This window comes from Salmo salar, chromosome ssa15 (genome assembly GCF_905237065.1).
Source record: "Salmo salar chromosome ssa15, Ssal_v3.1, whole genome shotgun sequence".
Taxonomy (NCBI): domain Eukaryota; kingdom Metazoa; phylum Chordata; class Actinopteri; order Salmoniformes; family Salmonidae; genus Salmo; species Salmo salar.
Genome location: NC_059456.1, coordinates 89,651,800 through 89,669,710, shown reverse-complemented (window position 1 = coordinate 89,669,710; position 17,911 = coordinate 89,651,800). Strand labels below are relative to the sequence as shown.

The 17,911-nt window shown below is 35.6% G+C and overlaps 1 protein-coding gene across 3 annotated transcripts in view; it reads left to right on the top strand.

Annotated features, from left to right (window-relative positions):
- Positions 1–17,379, top strand: part of magi3a (membrane associated guanylate kinase, WW and PDZ domain containing 3a) — a 315,880-nt gene extending 298,501 nt beyond the window's left edge. For 2 of the 3 annotated variants that reach the window (XM_014146803.2, XM_045696258.1), the window contains exons 20-23: positions 10,164–10,239; positions 10,426–10,563; positions 10,829–10,967; positions 12,756–17,379. In XM_014146803.2, the coding sequence (XP_014002278.2) occupies positions 10,164–10,239; positions 10,426–10,563; positions 10,829–10,967; positions 12,756–13,522 (1,120 nt within the window). In that variant the 3' untranslated portion in view covers positions 13,523–17,379. Of the gene's footprint in view, positions 1–10,163; positions 10,240–10,425; positions 10,564–10,828; positions 10,968–11,528; positions 11,625–12,755 lie in introns of all 3 variants that reach the window. The other variant, XM_014146804.2, reaches the window with a different exon arrangement.
- Positions 17,380–17,911: the final 532 nt, after the last annotated feature.

Below are 17,911 nucleotides of genomic sequence, written 5' to 3'. Positions count from 1 at the left end.
ATATATTATTATTATTATCACTGGTTCTCTCTAGCATATATTATTATTATTTTTATTATATCACTGGTTCTCTCAAGCATATATTATTATTATTATATCACTGGTTCTCTCTAGCATATATTATTATTAATATTATATCACTGGTTCTCTCTAGCATATATTTTTATTGTTATTATATCACTGGTTCTCTCTAGCATATATTATTATTATTATTATTATTATTATATCACTGGTTCTCTCTAGCATATATTATTATTATTATTATATCACTGGTTCTCTGTAGCATATATTATTATTATTATAACATAGGTTCTCTCTAGCATTTCTTATTATTATTATATCAATTTTTATCCCTAGCATATATTATTATTATTATTATTATTATATCACTGGTTCTCTCTAGCATATATTATTATTATTATTATTATTATATCACTGGTTCTCTCTAGCATTTATTATTATTGTTGTTATATTATTGGTTCTCTCTAGCATATATTATTATTATTATTATTATATCACTTTTTCTATCTAGCATATATTATTATTATTATTATTATATCACTGGTTCTCTCTAGCATATATTATTATTATTATTATTATATCACTGGTTCTCTCTAGCATATATTATTATTAATATTATATCACTGGTTCTCTCTAGCATATATTTTTATTGTTATTATATCACTGGTTCTCTCTAGCATATATTATTATTATTATTATTATTATTATATCACTGGTTCTCTCTAGCATATATTATTATTATTATTATATCACTGGTTCTCTGTAGCATATATTATTATTATTATAACATAGGTTCTCTCTAGCATTTCTTATTATTATTATATCAATTTTTATCCCTAGCATATATTATTATTATTATTATTATTATATCACTGGTTCTCTCTAGCATATATTATTATTATTATTATTATTATATCACTGGTTCTCTCTAGCATTTATTATTATTGTTGTTATATTATTGGTTCTCTCTAGCATATATTATTATTATTATTATTATATCACTTTTTCTATCTAGCATATATTATTATTATTATTATTATATCACTGGTTCTCTCTAGCATATATTATTATTATTATTATATCACTGGTTCTCTCTAGCATATATTATTATTATTATAATATCACTGGTTCTCTCTAACATATATTATTATTATATCACTGGTTCTCTAGCATATATTATTATTTTTATTATTATATCACTGGTTCTCTCTAGCATATATTATTATTATTATATCACTGGTTCTCTCTAGCATATATTATTATTATTATTATTATTATATCACTGGTTCTCTAGCATATATTATTATTATTATTATTATTATTATATCACTGGTTCTCTCTAGCATATATTATTATTATTATTATATCACTGGTTTTCTCTAGCATATATTATTATTATTATTATTATATCACTGGTTCTCTCTAGCATATATTATTATTATTATATCACTGGTTCTCTCTAGCATATATTATTATTATTATTATATCACTGGTTCTCTAGCATATATTATTATTATTATTATTATATCACTGGTTCTCTCTAGCATATATTATTATTTTTATTATATCACATGTTCTCTCTAGCATATATTATTATTATATCACTGGTTCTCTCTAGCATGTATTATTATTATTATCACTGCTTCCCTCTAGCATTTATTATTATTATTATTATTATATCACTGGTTCTCTCTAGCATATATTATTATTATTATCACTGGTTCTCTCTAGCATATATTATTATTATTTTTATTATATCACTGGTTCTCTCTAGCATATATTATTATTATTATATCACTGGTTCTCTCTAGCATATATTATTATTATTATTATTATTATTATATCACTGGTTCTCTAGCATATATTATTATTATTATTATTATTATATCACTGGTTCTCTCTAGCATATATTATTATTATTATTATTATTATTATAATATCACTGGTTTTCTCTAGCAATATATTATTATTATTATTATTATTATATCACTGGTTCTCTCTAGCATATATTATTATTATTATATCACTGGTTCTCTCTAGCATATATTATTATTATTATTATTATATCACTGGTTCTCTAGCATATATTATTATTATTATTATTATATCACTGGTTCTCTCTAGCATATATTATTATTTTTATTATATCACATGTTCTCTCTAGCATATATTATTATTATATCACTGGTTCTCTCTAGCATGTATTATTATTATTATCACTGCTTCCCTCTAGCATTTATTATTATTATTATTATTATTATATCACTGGTTCTCTCTAGCATATATTATTATTATTATTATCACTGGTTCTCTCTAGCATATATTATTATTATTTTTATTATATCACTGGTTCTCTCAAGCATATATTATTATTATTATATCACTGGTTCTCTCTAGCATATATTATTATTAATATTATATCACTGGTTCTCTCTAGCATATATTTTTATTGTTATTATATCACTGGTTCTCTCTAGCATATTATTATTATTGTTATTATATCACTGGTTCTCTCTAGCATATATTATTATTATTATTATATCACTGGTTCTCTGTAGCATATATTATTATTATTATAACATAGGTTCTCTCTAGCATTTCTTATTATTATTATATCAATTTTTATCCCTAGCATATATTATTATTATTATTATTATTATTATATCACTGGTTCTCTCTAGCATATATTATTATTATTATTATTATTATATCACTGGTTCTCTCTAGCATTTATTATTATTGTTGTTATATTATTGGTTCTCTCTAGCATATATTATTATTATTATTATTATATCACTTTTTCTATCTAGCATATATTATTATTATTATTATTATTATATCACTGGTTCTCTCTAGCATATATTATTATTATTATTATTATATCACTGGTTCTCTAGCATATATTATTATTATTATTATTATATCACTGGTTCTCTCTAGCATATATTATTATTTTTATTATATCACATGTTCTCTCTAGCATATATTATTATTATATCACTGGTTCTCTCTAGCATGTATTATTATTATTATCACTGCTTCCCTCTAGCATTTATTATTATTATTATTATTATTATATCACTGGTTCTCTCTAGCATATATTATTATTATTATTATCACTGTTTCTCTCTAGCATATATTATTATTATTTTTATTATATCACTGGTTCTCTCAAGCATATATTATTATTATTATATCACTGGTTCTCTCTAGCATATATTATTATTAATATTATATCACTGGTTCTCTCTAGCATATATTTTTATTGTTATTATATCACTGGTTCTCTCTAGCATATATTATTATTATTATTATTATTATTATATCACTGGTTCTCTCTAGCATATATTATTATTATTATTATATCACTGGTTCTCTGTAGCATATATTATTATTATTATAACATAGGTTCTCTCTAGCATTTCTTATTATTATTATATCAATTTTTATCCCTAGCATATATTATTATTATTATTATTATTATTATATCACTGGTTCTCTCTAGCATATATTATTATTATTATTATTATTATATCACTGGTTCTCTCTAGCATTTATTATTATTGTTGTTATATTATTGGTTCTCTCTAGCATATATTATTATTATTATTATTATATCACTTTTTCTATCTAGCATATATTATTATTATTATTATTATTATATCACTGGTTCTCTCTAGCATATATTATTATTATTATTATTATATCACTGGTTCTCTCTAGCATATATTATTATTATTATAATATCACTGGTTCTCTCTAACATATATTATTATTATATCACTGGTTCTCTAGCATATATTATTATTTTTATTATTATATCACTGGTTCTCTCTAGCATATATTATTATTATTATATCACTGGTTCTCTCTAGCATATATTTTTATTATTATTATTATTATATCACTGGTTCTCTAGCATATATTATTATTATTATTATTATTATATCACTGGTTCTCTCTAGCATATATTATTATTATTATATCACTGGTTTTCTCTAGCATATATTATTATTATTATTATATCACTGGTTCTCTCTAGTATATATTATTATTATTATATCACTGGTTCTCTCTAGCATATATTATTATTATTATTATTATTATATCACTGGTTCTCTAGCATATATTATTATTATTATATCACTGGTTCTCTCTAGCATATATTATTATTTTTATTATATCACATGTTCTCTCTAGCATATATTATTATTATATCACTGGTTCTCTCTAGCATATATTATTATTATTATCACTGCTTCCCTCTAGAATTTATTATTATTATTATTATTATATCACTGGTTCTCTCTAGCATATATTATTATTATTATTATCACTGGTTCTCTCTAGCATATATTATTATTATTTTTATTATATCACTGGTTCTCTCTAGCATATATTATTATTATTATTATATCACTGGTTCTCTCTAGCATATATTATTATTATTATCACTGATTCTCTCTAGCATATATTATTATTATATCACTGCTTCCCTCTAGAATTTTTATTATTATTATTATTATTATATCACTGGTTCTCTCTAGCATATATTAGTATTATTATTATCACTGGTTCTCTCTAGCATATATTATTATTATTTTTATTATATCACTGGTTCTCTCTAGCATATATATTATTATTATTATTATATCACTGGTTCTCTCTAGCATATATTATTATTATTATCACTGATTCTCTCTAGCATATATTATTATTATATCACTTGTTCTCTCAAGCATATATTATTATTATTATTATATCACTGGTTCTCTCTAGCATATATTATTATTATTATTATATCACTGGTTCTCTCTAGCATATATTATTATTATTATATCACTGGTTCTCTCTAGCATATATTATTATTATTATATACATTTTTCTCTCTAGCATTTATTATTATTATTATTATATCACTGGTTCTCTCTAGCATATATTATTATTATTATTATATCACTGGTTCTCTCTAGCATATATTATTATTATTATATCACTGGTTCTCTCTAGCATATATTATTATTATTATATACATTTTTCTCTCTAGCATTTATTATTATTATTATTATATCACTGGTTCTCTCTAGCATATATTATTATTATATCAATTTTTCTCTCTAGCATTTATTATTATTATTATTATATCACTGGTTCTCTCTAGCATTTATTATTATTATTATATCACTTGTTCTCTCTAGCATATATTATTCTCATTATTATTATTATATCACTGGTTCTCTCTAGCATATATTATTATTATTATTATTATATCTCTGGTTCTCTCTAGCATTTATTATTATTATTATATCACATGTTCTCTCTAGCATATATTATTATTATCACTGGTTCTCTCTAGCATTTATTATTATTATTTCACTGGTTCTCTCTAGTATTTATTATTATTCTTATTATATCACTGGTTCTCTCTAGTATTTATTATTATTCTTATTATATCACTGGTTCTCTAGCATATATTATTATTATATCACTGGTTCTCTAGCATATATTATTATTGTTGTTATATTATTGGTTCTCTCTAGCATATATTATTATTATTATTATATCACTTTTTCTATCTAGCATATATTAGCAGGCAATACGCTTGACCTCATCTTTACTAGATGCTGTTCTTCCACTAATCTCATTGCAACTCCCCTCCAAATCTCCGACCACTACCTTGTATCCTTTTCCCTCTTGCTCTCATCCAACACTTCTCACTCTGCCCCTACTCGGATGGTATTGCGCCGTCCCAACCCTCGCTCTCTCTCTCCCGCTACTGTCTCCTCTTCCATCCTATCATCTCTTCCCTCTGCTCAAACCTTCTCCAACCTATCTCCTGATTCTGCCTCCTCAACCCTCCTCTCCTCCCTTTCTGCATCCTTTGATTTTCTCTGTCCCCTATCCTCCAGGCCGGCTCGGTCCTCCCCTCCTGCTCCGTGGCTCGACGACTCACTACGAGCTCACAGAACAAGGCTCCGGGCAGCCGAGCGGAAATGGAGGAAAACTCGCCTCCCTGCGGACCTGGCATCCTTTCACTCACTCCTCTCTACATTCTCCTCTTCTGTCTCTGCTGCTAAAGCCACTTTCTACCACTCTAAATTCCAAGCATCTGCCTCTAACCCTAGGAAGCTCTTTGCTACCTTCTCCTCCCTCCTGAATCCTCCTCCCCCTCCCCCCCCTCCTCCCTCTCTGCGGATGACTTCGTCAACCATTTTGAAAAGAAGGTTGACGATATCCGATCCTCGTTTGCTAAGTCAAACGACACCGCTGGTCCTGCTCACACTGCCCTACCCTGTGCTTTGACCTCTTTCTCCCCTCTCTCTCCAGATGAAATCTCGCGTCTTGTGACGGCCGGCCGCCCAACAACCTGCCCACTTGACCCTATCCCCTCCTCTCTTCTCCAGACCATTTCCGGAGACCTTCTCCCCTTCCTCACCTCGCTCATCAACTCATCCTTGACCGCTGGCTACGTCCCTTCCGTCTTCAAGAGAGCGAGAGTTGCACCCCTTCTGAAAAAAACCTACACTCGATCCCTCCGATGTCAACAACTACAGACCAGTATCCCTTCTTTCTTTTCTCTCCAAAACTCTTGAACGTGCCGTCCTTGGCCAGCTCTCCTGCTATCTCTCTCAGAATGACCTTCTTGATCCTAATCAGTCAGGTTTCAAGACTGGGCATTCAACTGAGACTGCTCTTCTCTGTGTCACGGAGTCTCTCCGCACTGCTAAAGCTAACTCTCTCTCCTCTGCTCTCATCCTTCTAGACCTATCTGCTGCCTTTGATACTGTGAACCATCAGATCCTCCTCTCCACCCTCTCCGAGTTGGGCATCTCCGGCGCGGCCCACGCTTGGATTGCGTCCTACCTGACAGGTCGCTCCTACCAGGTGGCGTGGCGAGAATCTGTCTCCGCACCATGCGCTCTCACCACTGGTGTCCCCCAGGGCTCTGTTCTAGGCCCTCTCCTATTCTCGCTATACACCAAGTCACTTGGCTCTGTCATATCCTCACATGGTCTCTCCTATCATTGCTATGCAGACGACACACAATTAATCTTCTCCTTTCCCCCTTCTGATAACCAGGCGGCGAATCGCATCTCTGCATGTCTGTCAGACATATCAGTGTGGATGACGGATCACCAGCTCAAGCTGAACCTCGGCAAGACGGAGCTGCTCTTCCTCCCGGTGAAGGACTGCCCGTTCCATGATCTCGCCATCACGGTTGACAACTCCCTTGTGTCCTCCTCCCAGAGTGCTAAGAACCTTGGCGTGATCCTGGACAACACCCTGTCGTTCTCCACTAACATCAAGGCGGTGACCCGATCCTGTAGGTTCATGCTCTACAACATTCGCAGAGTACGACCCTGCCTCACACAGGAAGCGGCGCAGGTCCTAATCCAGGCACTTGTCATCTCCCGTCTGGATTACTGCAACTCGCTGTTGGCTGGGCTCCCTGCCTGTGCCATTAAACCCCTACAACTCATCCAGAACGCCGCAGCCCGTCTGGTGTTCAACCTTCCCAAGTTCTCTCACGTCACCCCGCTCCTCCGCTCTCTCCACTGGCTTCCAGTTGAAGCTCGCATCCGCTACAAGACCATGGTGATTGCCTACGGAGCTGTGAAGGGAACGGCACCTCCATACCTTCAGGCTCTGATCAGGCCCTACACCCAAACAAGGGCACTGCGTTCATCCACCACTGGCCTGCTGGCCCCCCTACCTCTGAGGAAGCACAGTTCCCGCTCAGCCCAGTCAAAACTGTTCGCTGCTCTGGCACCCCAATGGTGGAACAAGCTCCCTCACGACGCCAGGACAGCGGAGTCAATCACCACCTTCCGGAGACACCTGAAACCCCACCTCTTTAAGGAATACCTAGGATAGGATAAAGTAATCCTTCTAACCCCCCCCCTTAAAAGATTTAGATGCACTATTGTAAAGTGGTTGTTCCACTGGATATCATAAGGTGAATGCACCATTTTGTAAGTCGCTCTGGATAAGAGCGTCTGCTAAATGACTTAAATGTAAATGTAATGTAAATGTATTATTGTTATTATATCACTGGTTCTCTCTAGCGTATATTATATTTATTATATCACTGGTTCTCTCTTGCATATATTATTATTTTTATATCACTGGTTCTCTCTAGCATATATTATATTTATTATATCACTGGTTCTCTTGCATATATTATTCTTATTATATCACTAGTTCTCTCTAGTATTTATTATTATTATATCACTGATTCTGTTCTTTCTAGCATATATTATTATTATTATTTTTATTATATCACCGGTTCTCTCTCGCATATTTTATAATTATAATTATTATATCACTGGTTCTCTCTAGCATATATTAGTATTATAATTATTATATCACTGGTTCTCCCAAGCATATATTATTATTATTATTATTATATCACTGGTTCTCTCTAGCATATATCATTATTCTTATAATATCACTGGTTCTCTCTAGCATATATTATTATTATATCACTGGTTCTCTCTAGCTATTATTATTATTATATCACCGGTTCTCTCTCGCATATTTTATAATTATAATTATTATATCACTGGTTCTCTCTAGCATGTATTATAATTATTATATCACTGGTTCTCCCAAGCATTTATTATTATTATATTTATTATATCACTGGTTCTCTCTTGCATATATTATTATTATTATATCACTGGTTCTCTCTAGCATATATTTTTATTATATCACTGGTTCTCTCTAGCATATATTATTATTTTTATTATATCACATGTTCTGTCTAGCATATATTATTATTATATCACTGGTTCTCTCTAGCATATTATATTTATTATTATTATTATTATTATTATATCACTGGTTCGCTCTAGCATATATTATTATTATTATTATCACTGGTTCTCTCTAGCATGTATTATTATTATTATTATCACTGATTCTCTCTAGCATATATTATTATTATTATTATTATTATTATTATTATATCACTGGTTCTCTCAAGTATATATTATTATTATTATTATATCACTGTTTCTCTCTAGCATATATTTGTAATGTTATTATATCACTGGTTCTCTCTAGCATATATTATTATTATTATTATTGTTATATTATCACTGGTTCTCTCTAGCATATATTATTATTATATCACTGGTTCTCTCTAGCATATATTATTATTATTATTATTATTATTATTATATCACTGGTTCTCTCTAGCATATATTATTATTATTATTATTATTATATCACTGGTTCTCTCTAGCATATATTATTATTATTATTATGATATCACTGGTTCTCTCTAGCATATATTATTATTATTATTATTATTATATTATCACTGGTTCTCTCTAGCATATATTATTATTATTATTATTATATCACTGGTTCTCTCTAGCATATATTATTATTATTATTATTAAATTATCACTGGTTTTCTCTAGCATATATTATTATTATTATATCACTGGTTCTCTCTAGCATATATTATTATTATTATTATATCACTGGTTCTCTCTAGCATATATTATTATTATTATTATTATATCACTGGTTCTCTCTAGCATATATTATTATTATTATTATTAAATTATCACTGGTTTTCTCTAGCATATATTATTATTATTATTATATCACTGGTTCTCTCTAGCATATATTATTATTATATCACTGGTTCTCTCTAGCATATATTATTATTATTATTATTATATTATCACTGGTTCTCTCTAGCATATATTATTATTATTATTATTATATCACTGGTTCTCTCTAGCATATATTATTATTATAATTATTATTATTATCACTGGTTCTCTCTAGCATATATTAATATTAGTATTATTATTATCACTGGTTCTCTCTAGCATATATTACTTTTTTTTTTTTTTTTTCATATTATTATTATTATATCACTGCAGCTCAACACAAAAGATTGTAATGAGATTGAAGTCTGCTACAAGCAGCAGTTACATTAGTTTCCAGAACAAGCAGCTTGTCTCTTCAGAAGAACTATAGCATATACCATTTACCCCACACTGTATAAGAATACTGAAGGAAACAGACACCAAACACTACAAACCATGTGAAGAAGGAAACCTTTCTGGTACTGGAGTTGGTGAGTACACTGACACTGTGATGTTTTGTATGTGACTGTTTAGGAATGGAGACGTCCTGGAGTATAAGTCCCTTCCACCCAGCGAGATGGGACAACTCATCACCTCAGACCCCAAGCAGGTGAGGCTATGGAGAGGAGAGGTCAACCACTGTGTGTATGTGTTTATTGTTGTGTATTCCTAGCCATGTGAATCAATATTGCGTAACTGAATATCATAAAGCATTAAACATCTATTACAATATGACATTTAGCTACATGTTAGCTGAATAACTGATGTATAGAGATGTATATTATCTCTGTATCAGGGCGGTTTCCAGGTGGAGCTGGAGCGAGGCCAGCGGGGGTTTGGCTTCAGTCTGCGGGGAGGAAAGGAGTACAACATGGGCCTGTTCATATTGAGACTGGCGGAGGAGGGCCCTGCACTGAAGGACGGCAGGATACACGTGAGTCTAACTGGGCCAGTCCGTCACCAACCCAGGGCATTAATACTTGCTCTCATAGATGGTGGCTACATCTGTTCTCTCTATGAGAATGGGCACACATACAGTACATGTCTGTTGAATGGTGTCTAGGGGAGAAAGGCGATTTTGCTGGGTTTAATGACATTGGGAGATTTCAAGGATTCAAGTGATTGTAGTATTAGCATTAGCTTCATACTGAGTAAATACTGTGGCTAGTAGTACTGAAACATCATGTGTGTTACCACAGGTAGGAGATCAGATTGTGGCGATCAACGGTGAGCCCACCCAGGGCATCACACACACCCGGGCCATCGAGCTGATCCAGGCTGGGGGCACCAAGGTCCTGCTGCTCCTCAGACCTGGCCTGGGCCGGGTCCCCGACCCCAGTGAGAAACCACAGACTCAACCACATACTCTACTCAAACACACATAAAAGACTGACCATGTTCTCAACCACAGAATTAGAATGTGAACTCATCAACATGTAACCTACTCAGACACTGTTACTACTGCTTGCAATACACATACGCATAGAAGACTGACCATGGACTAAACCATAGAATTAGAATGTGTCCATTCTACTTGTTCTACTTCTATGGACTCAACACATATTCTACTCAAACACTGTTATTAAACTTTCAACACACACACACACACATACATTACATTTACATTTTAGTCATTTAGCAGACGCTCTTATCCAGAGCGACTTACAGTAGTGAATGCATACATTTCATTAAAAAGATTCTCCGTACATACAATATAACCCAGTCTATACAGTACATATAAATGACCATACCTCCCTTTTGTGCATGTGAAAGCTTTTGCAGCCGTCTCGCTTTACCATGGTTTGTCTCTCTAGCTTTATACCTCTCTATCTATCTGGCTCAACCGCTCTCTGTCTGGCTTTCCTGGCACTGTTCTCTCTCTCTTCTTCCTCCCTGTAGGTGTGAACTCTTCTTCCTCCACCCTGTGCTTCTACATGAAACCAGAGCATCACTAGTGGCCTCACTGCTTTTCTTGGTCTGTCCCTAATAACCTTGGTAAACCACCTCGTTCTCTTCTCTCCTCCTCTTTGCCTCTGTTCTCTCCGTTTCAAAGTGGTACGCCTCATTTTAAAATCAGCTTCTGTTTATAGCTCCTCCTTGCTCCCCTTAATCATAACTGGACATCTCCTCCCATAACAGTCCTACGCTCAGACAAGGCCTCGCCCAATGAGAGCTACACTGATTGTAACATGTAGGCGGTCTGAACGGAGGCAGTGACTCCAGTCGAACATGTTCACTAACAAAGGCCCCAATTCAATCAATGACAGATAAAGGAAACTGCACTACAGGTTAAGTGTTTATGTTGTTCTAATGGTGTTAACCACGAAAAGACACGCCCCACAAGTTGTTCTTCTCAAGGACACAACCAAACCTTTCTTTGAAATACATTCTGAGTGAATCTGCAGTTTTCCTTTATCTGCAATTGATTGAAGTGGGTCCTGAGACCCCCGCTGGAGCAGGATGTGGCTCTAGAGCCCCTGAGTTGTTATTACAGAACACAAACACGCCACTGCCGCTGAACACACACAACATCACAATGATCGAGACCAGGAGAAAGTCGTTAACTAGATATTGATCAGTGAGATGTTCAAATGATGTATGTGCGTTTCACCGGCATCAACTCTCTCTGTCCTGATTTTAAGAAGAATGGATTTCTATGAGTTGTTTCTCGTAGAAATCGAAACCCCATTTCAGCTCCACTAAGTCCATCTCACTTTCTGGTTCTCCGCTACACATCTTTGCTCTTTCAATCACGCCAGCGCTACTCTTATCAGCTCTTGAGGGAAATTCAAACGTCAGCTGTGCGGTGGTGGAGAAAAGCTTACACCTCCCTTTGATGGCACTGATACATATATCAGATTCATATTGTCTGTGTGACTTAAAGCTCCTATTTGAAAGGTTATAATGGAAAGATTAATTTTGTTAGTGGATTATTGAATGTGCACTTATTTTAGATTTCAAGATGCTTCACCACCTTCACATATTGAACATACAATATATCTCTTTAATATAACTACAGTCTCCAATCTGCTTCAGTATCACAATCTGTTTTGTTATTTCTTTCTCAGCAAATTGGAGGTGGAACCAATGTCTCACTCACTATGACTCTCAATGCCTTTATTCCAGGTATGAAGGAGAAAGTGAACAATTCACCCTCAAGCTTTCCTAGACTCTCTGCATCCGACCAGCAGTCATCCCCCACCTCTCCATCCTCAATCTCCCTGTCCACCTCCGAGCTGTCCCGCCCCTCCTCCGCCAACAACTCTGCCCCCGAGGAGCCCTCTGTCTGGGATACGTCTGCTGCCGCTGCACCCTCCAGGCTGCTGGAGCCCAACAAGGCCAGAGGGCAGCAGCCTCACCGCCATAGCCAGAGGAGAGCCAACAGCCCCAACAACAACACCCTCCCCAAGAAAAGTGATTCCATCACCTCCCACAGCGATAAGCATGCTAACCCCAAGAGATCCACCGAAGCCCAGGCTGAAACCAAAGAGCGCTCCCAGAGCCCCAGGAAGACCGACAGAGTAGACCGAGACAACAAGGCAGGGAGTGCTGAACACAAGAATGGCTTAGTGGAGGGAGACCTGAGCAGCGAGAAGAAGGCCCATGGCCAGAGAGAGGGCCGGAAGGGTCAAGAGTGCCGCTCTTTCAGCCCCAGGAAGATGACCTCAAAGAGGGATCCGGAGGCAGCAGTCTCCAGGCAGCCCTCGAAGGGCCAGGAGGGTCAGAGGCGCTCTAGGGGGCAGCATCCCAGCTCCAACCCTGCCTCTGGTAAGGGTACTCAGGGGAAGAGAAAGGAGACGCAAGGAGGAGGACCCCAATCACAGACAGGAGAGGGAGACGAGAACCAGCGAGCGCCGCAGGAAGGACACAGAGGTGGAGCGAGAGCCTCATAGATCCCAGACACAGAAGGAGAAGACGGGGCCGGACTCAGAGTGCGGAACCCTGAATTGGAGAGAGAGGAGTCAGAGAGAGGGCAAACACAGAGAGACAGCGGAGGAAGAGAATCAGAGGGACACCAGGGATAGCACCAGTAGTGCTGCTTGCCAGGACTCCACATGCAACAGGAACCCCAGCAGCAAGAAGCAGGTCACCATCACCCCAGGGCCTTGGAAGGTCCCTAGCTCAGCCAAAATCCACTCTCATGTGGAGGGAAACTGATGCATCGTAGACTGACTAACCTGTCCACAACAGATACATACACAGCTTCTACAGTTCTGCTCATTTTCAGCATGATGACATTTAGAATGGACCAATGAGGATTGAGAGGATTTAGGCTGTTTTGCGTCACTGTGTTACTCCATATCATCACATTGCCTCTTATTGCATATCAGTGCATCTTTTCACAGTTTGCTTCAGCCAACCTTCCTACAGGCTGTTTTTATGTCCAGAGTTCAGTCAGTTTGTGGCTCTGCAGATGCGGTGCGTGCCTGTTGATCTGGAGGATGTGAAGTCCAGTCTGTTTTGTGCCAATCAGACTCCAACCTGCTGGGAGGAAGTTGGTCCATGTCATGTGATGTATCGTCCTTTCTGTGATGTAATACTCGTTTGTGGTTGAATGAAAGGAGATGCTTCCTCTCTGATGCTGGCTTTGATGAAGGATATTGTTGTTTGTCACTACTGTATGAAGGTTCTAAAGACAGACTCTTATCCAGGCAATCACTCAGCGTTTTGTGTTCCTGGTGGCTGGTGGGATTGATCCACTGCTATGTACCTGATGGATGTATAAAGAGATGATGGTGATTTCTCCTCAAGTCACTGGGAGATCAGGGGGGTTTGGGTTTTCAATCATTTTCTGTCCATATCTAGAAATACAGTCCAGACATGTTAACTGGGTGTGTAGACTACATGCTCTGTGCAGACTCAGAATCACTGTTGTCATCAGCTTTGCAGTGGATTTTAGATCATTACGGAAAAGCTTTATATGCATATCTATCTGAAGACCAGACACTTGTGGTTAGGTATATTGTTTACTACTACACGTGTGTTTATTGTGAAGCATATTGTAATTTATTGAAATTAAATGACAAAGAATAAGTGTATATGTATCCATACTGAGCCATTCTATATTTTGATGTTGCACCTTAATTGGGGAGAACAGGCTCATGGTAATGACTGGCGCGGAATCAGTGGAACGGTATCAAACACATAGTTTCCAGGTGTTTGATGTCATTCCATTTACTCCGTTCCGGCCGTTATTATGAGCCGTTGTAGTAAGTGTGTAGAGACATCACCACTGAAAATGTTCATTTGCTTTATTGCAGGAGAACTTTCCTATCCTCAAACTTGTAGTGTATTTGAGGTTTAAAAAGACTTCTGACACTTTCAAATTTCAGTCTTGATTTTCCCTTACGAAAAATGTATCAACCCCTACAAAAGTGAACATGAATTATAATCCACATAATAATTCACATTTCCTGTTCCTGCAGGATTATTTTCCTGCTGTAGCAAACTGGCTCAAATTAAGATCTTACATCTGTACTTCAATTATTGCTCATCACTTTTGTGTTTTAGTTTACATCACATTACATTCACGTCACTGTATCAGTAACTGTGCCCCCATGTTGGATGAGCCATGTCAGTCACGTGTGATAATTCTATCCCATATTAGTCTATGATCCATATACATTGTATTTCTATCCATTCATAGCCCGTTCACATCCTTAATCGGTAATGTTGTTTATTGTAAGCAGCCATTTTAGATCCTCTGGTAAAATGTGTATACTACATGCTGACAGGTGTGTATTTTAGACAGTGCTGTAGCTTTGACTGTACGTTATCTAATATGTGTATTATTTAGCAAGGTGTTTTCTAATCTAAATGTGGGGGTAAATTAGCTGTATTGGCAGATTGAGGTTAAAAAGTGAGACCTTTGCATTTTTATGACACCACAATTGTTCTTCCTCCAACGTGCCCATCAAAATGTGCTTTTAATATTACACCAGTCCAAGATGTTAATATTACATACATTTAAAAACTACAGTAATACCAAACATATCCTGATATATTCTGGCACACTTCAGACCAAGGTTTCCCAAACTCAGCCCTGGGTGCACGTTTAGTTTTTTGCCCTAGCACTACACAGCTGATTGAATTAGCCAACTCATCATTGAGCTTTGATTATTTGAATCAGCTGTGTAGTGCTAGGGCAAAAACCAAAATGTGCCCCAGGACAGAGTTTGGAAAACCGTGCTTTAGACCAGTGGTTCCTGAACTGTGGTGCGCGGAACTCCCTAGGGGAGCTCCCGAATGGCGCAGCAGTCTAAGGCACTGCATCTCAGTGCTAGAGGAGCCACTACAGACCCTGGTTCGATTCCAGTCTGTATCACAACCAGCCGCGATTGTGCGCCGCCCTATGGGACTCCCAATTGGCACAGTGTTGTCCGATTAAGGGTTTGGCCGGGGTAGGCCATCATTGTAAATAAGATTTTGTTCTTAACTGACTTGCCTAGTTAAATAAAGATTAAATAAAGTTAAAAAATGTAAAAAATTAAAACTCAGTACGGCTTTAAACTTACTCTTGAAAGTTGTAATAGTAGAATGCACGAGGTGCAATTTTGAAATTGGATAGTGCATCATCAGTTTCTCTTGTCATGTTAGTCATTACATACCTTAGAGAGGAATTTATAACTTGTCAGAAATGTCCAGATCAACTAGCCCATGTCAGCTACCGTTTTTTTATTAAGGTTTTTTAGCCCATAGATATTGTTGTAATATTTTTGTCACTCAAATAACATTAAACATGGCAAAATATATAGAATCGCAAGAAAATGTGTTTTAAAACTGCAAAATGTTCTTTGTACCCTATACATTTGTTTGTAGAATTGCAGGAAATAAGCTTTAAGCCTGAAAAATTCTCTCCACCAACAAGAGGGGTGTGAACAGTGCTTGTGCCCATAAAAATAGACGTGGCGTGTGAATGCGCAAGGGGGGCACGGGATGTTCCCCATTGCTGGAAGGGGGCGCTGAGTGAAAAAGTTTGTGAAACCCTGCTTTAGACTATAGTGCCCTCTTCTGGAGGAACGGAAATAATGGAACTCCATGCGACAATCCCCGAAATCTACATTTAAATTTTATACATTTTAATCCAGAGCGATTTACAGGAGCAATTAGGGTTTTGTACCTTGCTCAAGGGCTCATCGGCCAATTTTTGACCCAGTCGGCTCAGGATTCGAACCAGCAACCGTTTTGGTTTCTGGCCCAACTGTCCTAACCGCTAGGCTAGCTGCCGCCCCTAATCTGTGTCACGAATTTACAAAATGACGGAAGTTTACACAACGATAGCCTAGTATGTTTGAGGGCATCGGTATGTGGCAGCTTTGAAAATGATCTGCCAAAACCTTACATTTGGGTGTGTCAAGCTTCAAGTCTTCTCTTCCAATCAACCTTTTGAATCTTGTGATTAAATCTTAGACAAGTATAAGGATTTTGATTTTCTCTTCACCGTTATATTTAGTTTCCCTTTTACCTCCCATCATTCATGTAACGTGTCTGTATATAATAATGTGGCCTTGCATTGCTTCAACAGAAAACAGCCTTTTGGTCTTTACATTATGTGGTAGTTGTAAATGTTTATACATTGTACAGCACCTGTATAAATACCTGCCTTCATTCAGAAAATAAATCTGTAAATCGTTCCATTATTTTTTTTAAGTAATTGAGAAGAAAATAAAATAAAGTGGTGAGAGAAAATAAATCTGGTCATGGCATTCTGTTCATGCACTGACAAATAAAGTTTTACTGAATAAACGTATTCCATTGTGTGAAGCCTACAGTCATTGGTGTAAAGTGGGTTTTATCAGAGAGGAAGAGGCAAAGCAAGAGGGTTTATTCCGCCCAAAATCTGGAATTTTTTGAATGGCTTAACCCCTAACCCCTAGGTTTTGTATGGCTTAACCCCTACCTAAATGTACGTGAGAAACACTCTTTTCACCCCACTTCGATTCCGAACTAAGTTACTTTTTCGTAACAGGTTCCGAGAATTAACATAGCAGGTTAGGAGACTTATGTAAATGTTAGGAAAAGGGTTAGGGTTAGCGAAAATCACTTTGTATCGAAGCGTTTCCCATATGTATACAGAACAAAAATATAAACGCAACAATTTCAAAGATATTGCTGAGTTCAAAATCAAATCCGTTACAGTTCATATATGGAAATCAGGCAATTGAAATAAATTCATTAGGCCCTTATCTATGGATTTCAAATGACTAGGAACACAGATATGCATCTGTTGATCACAGATAACTTGTTTTTGAAAGTGGCGTGGATTATAAAACCAGTCAGTA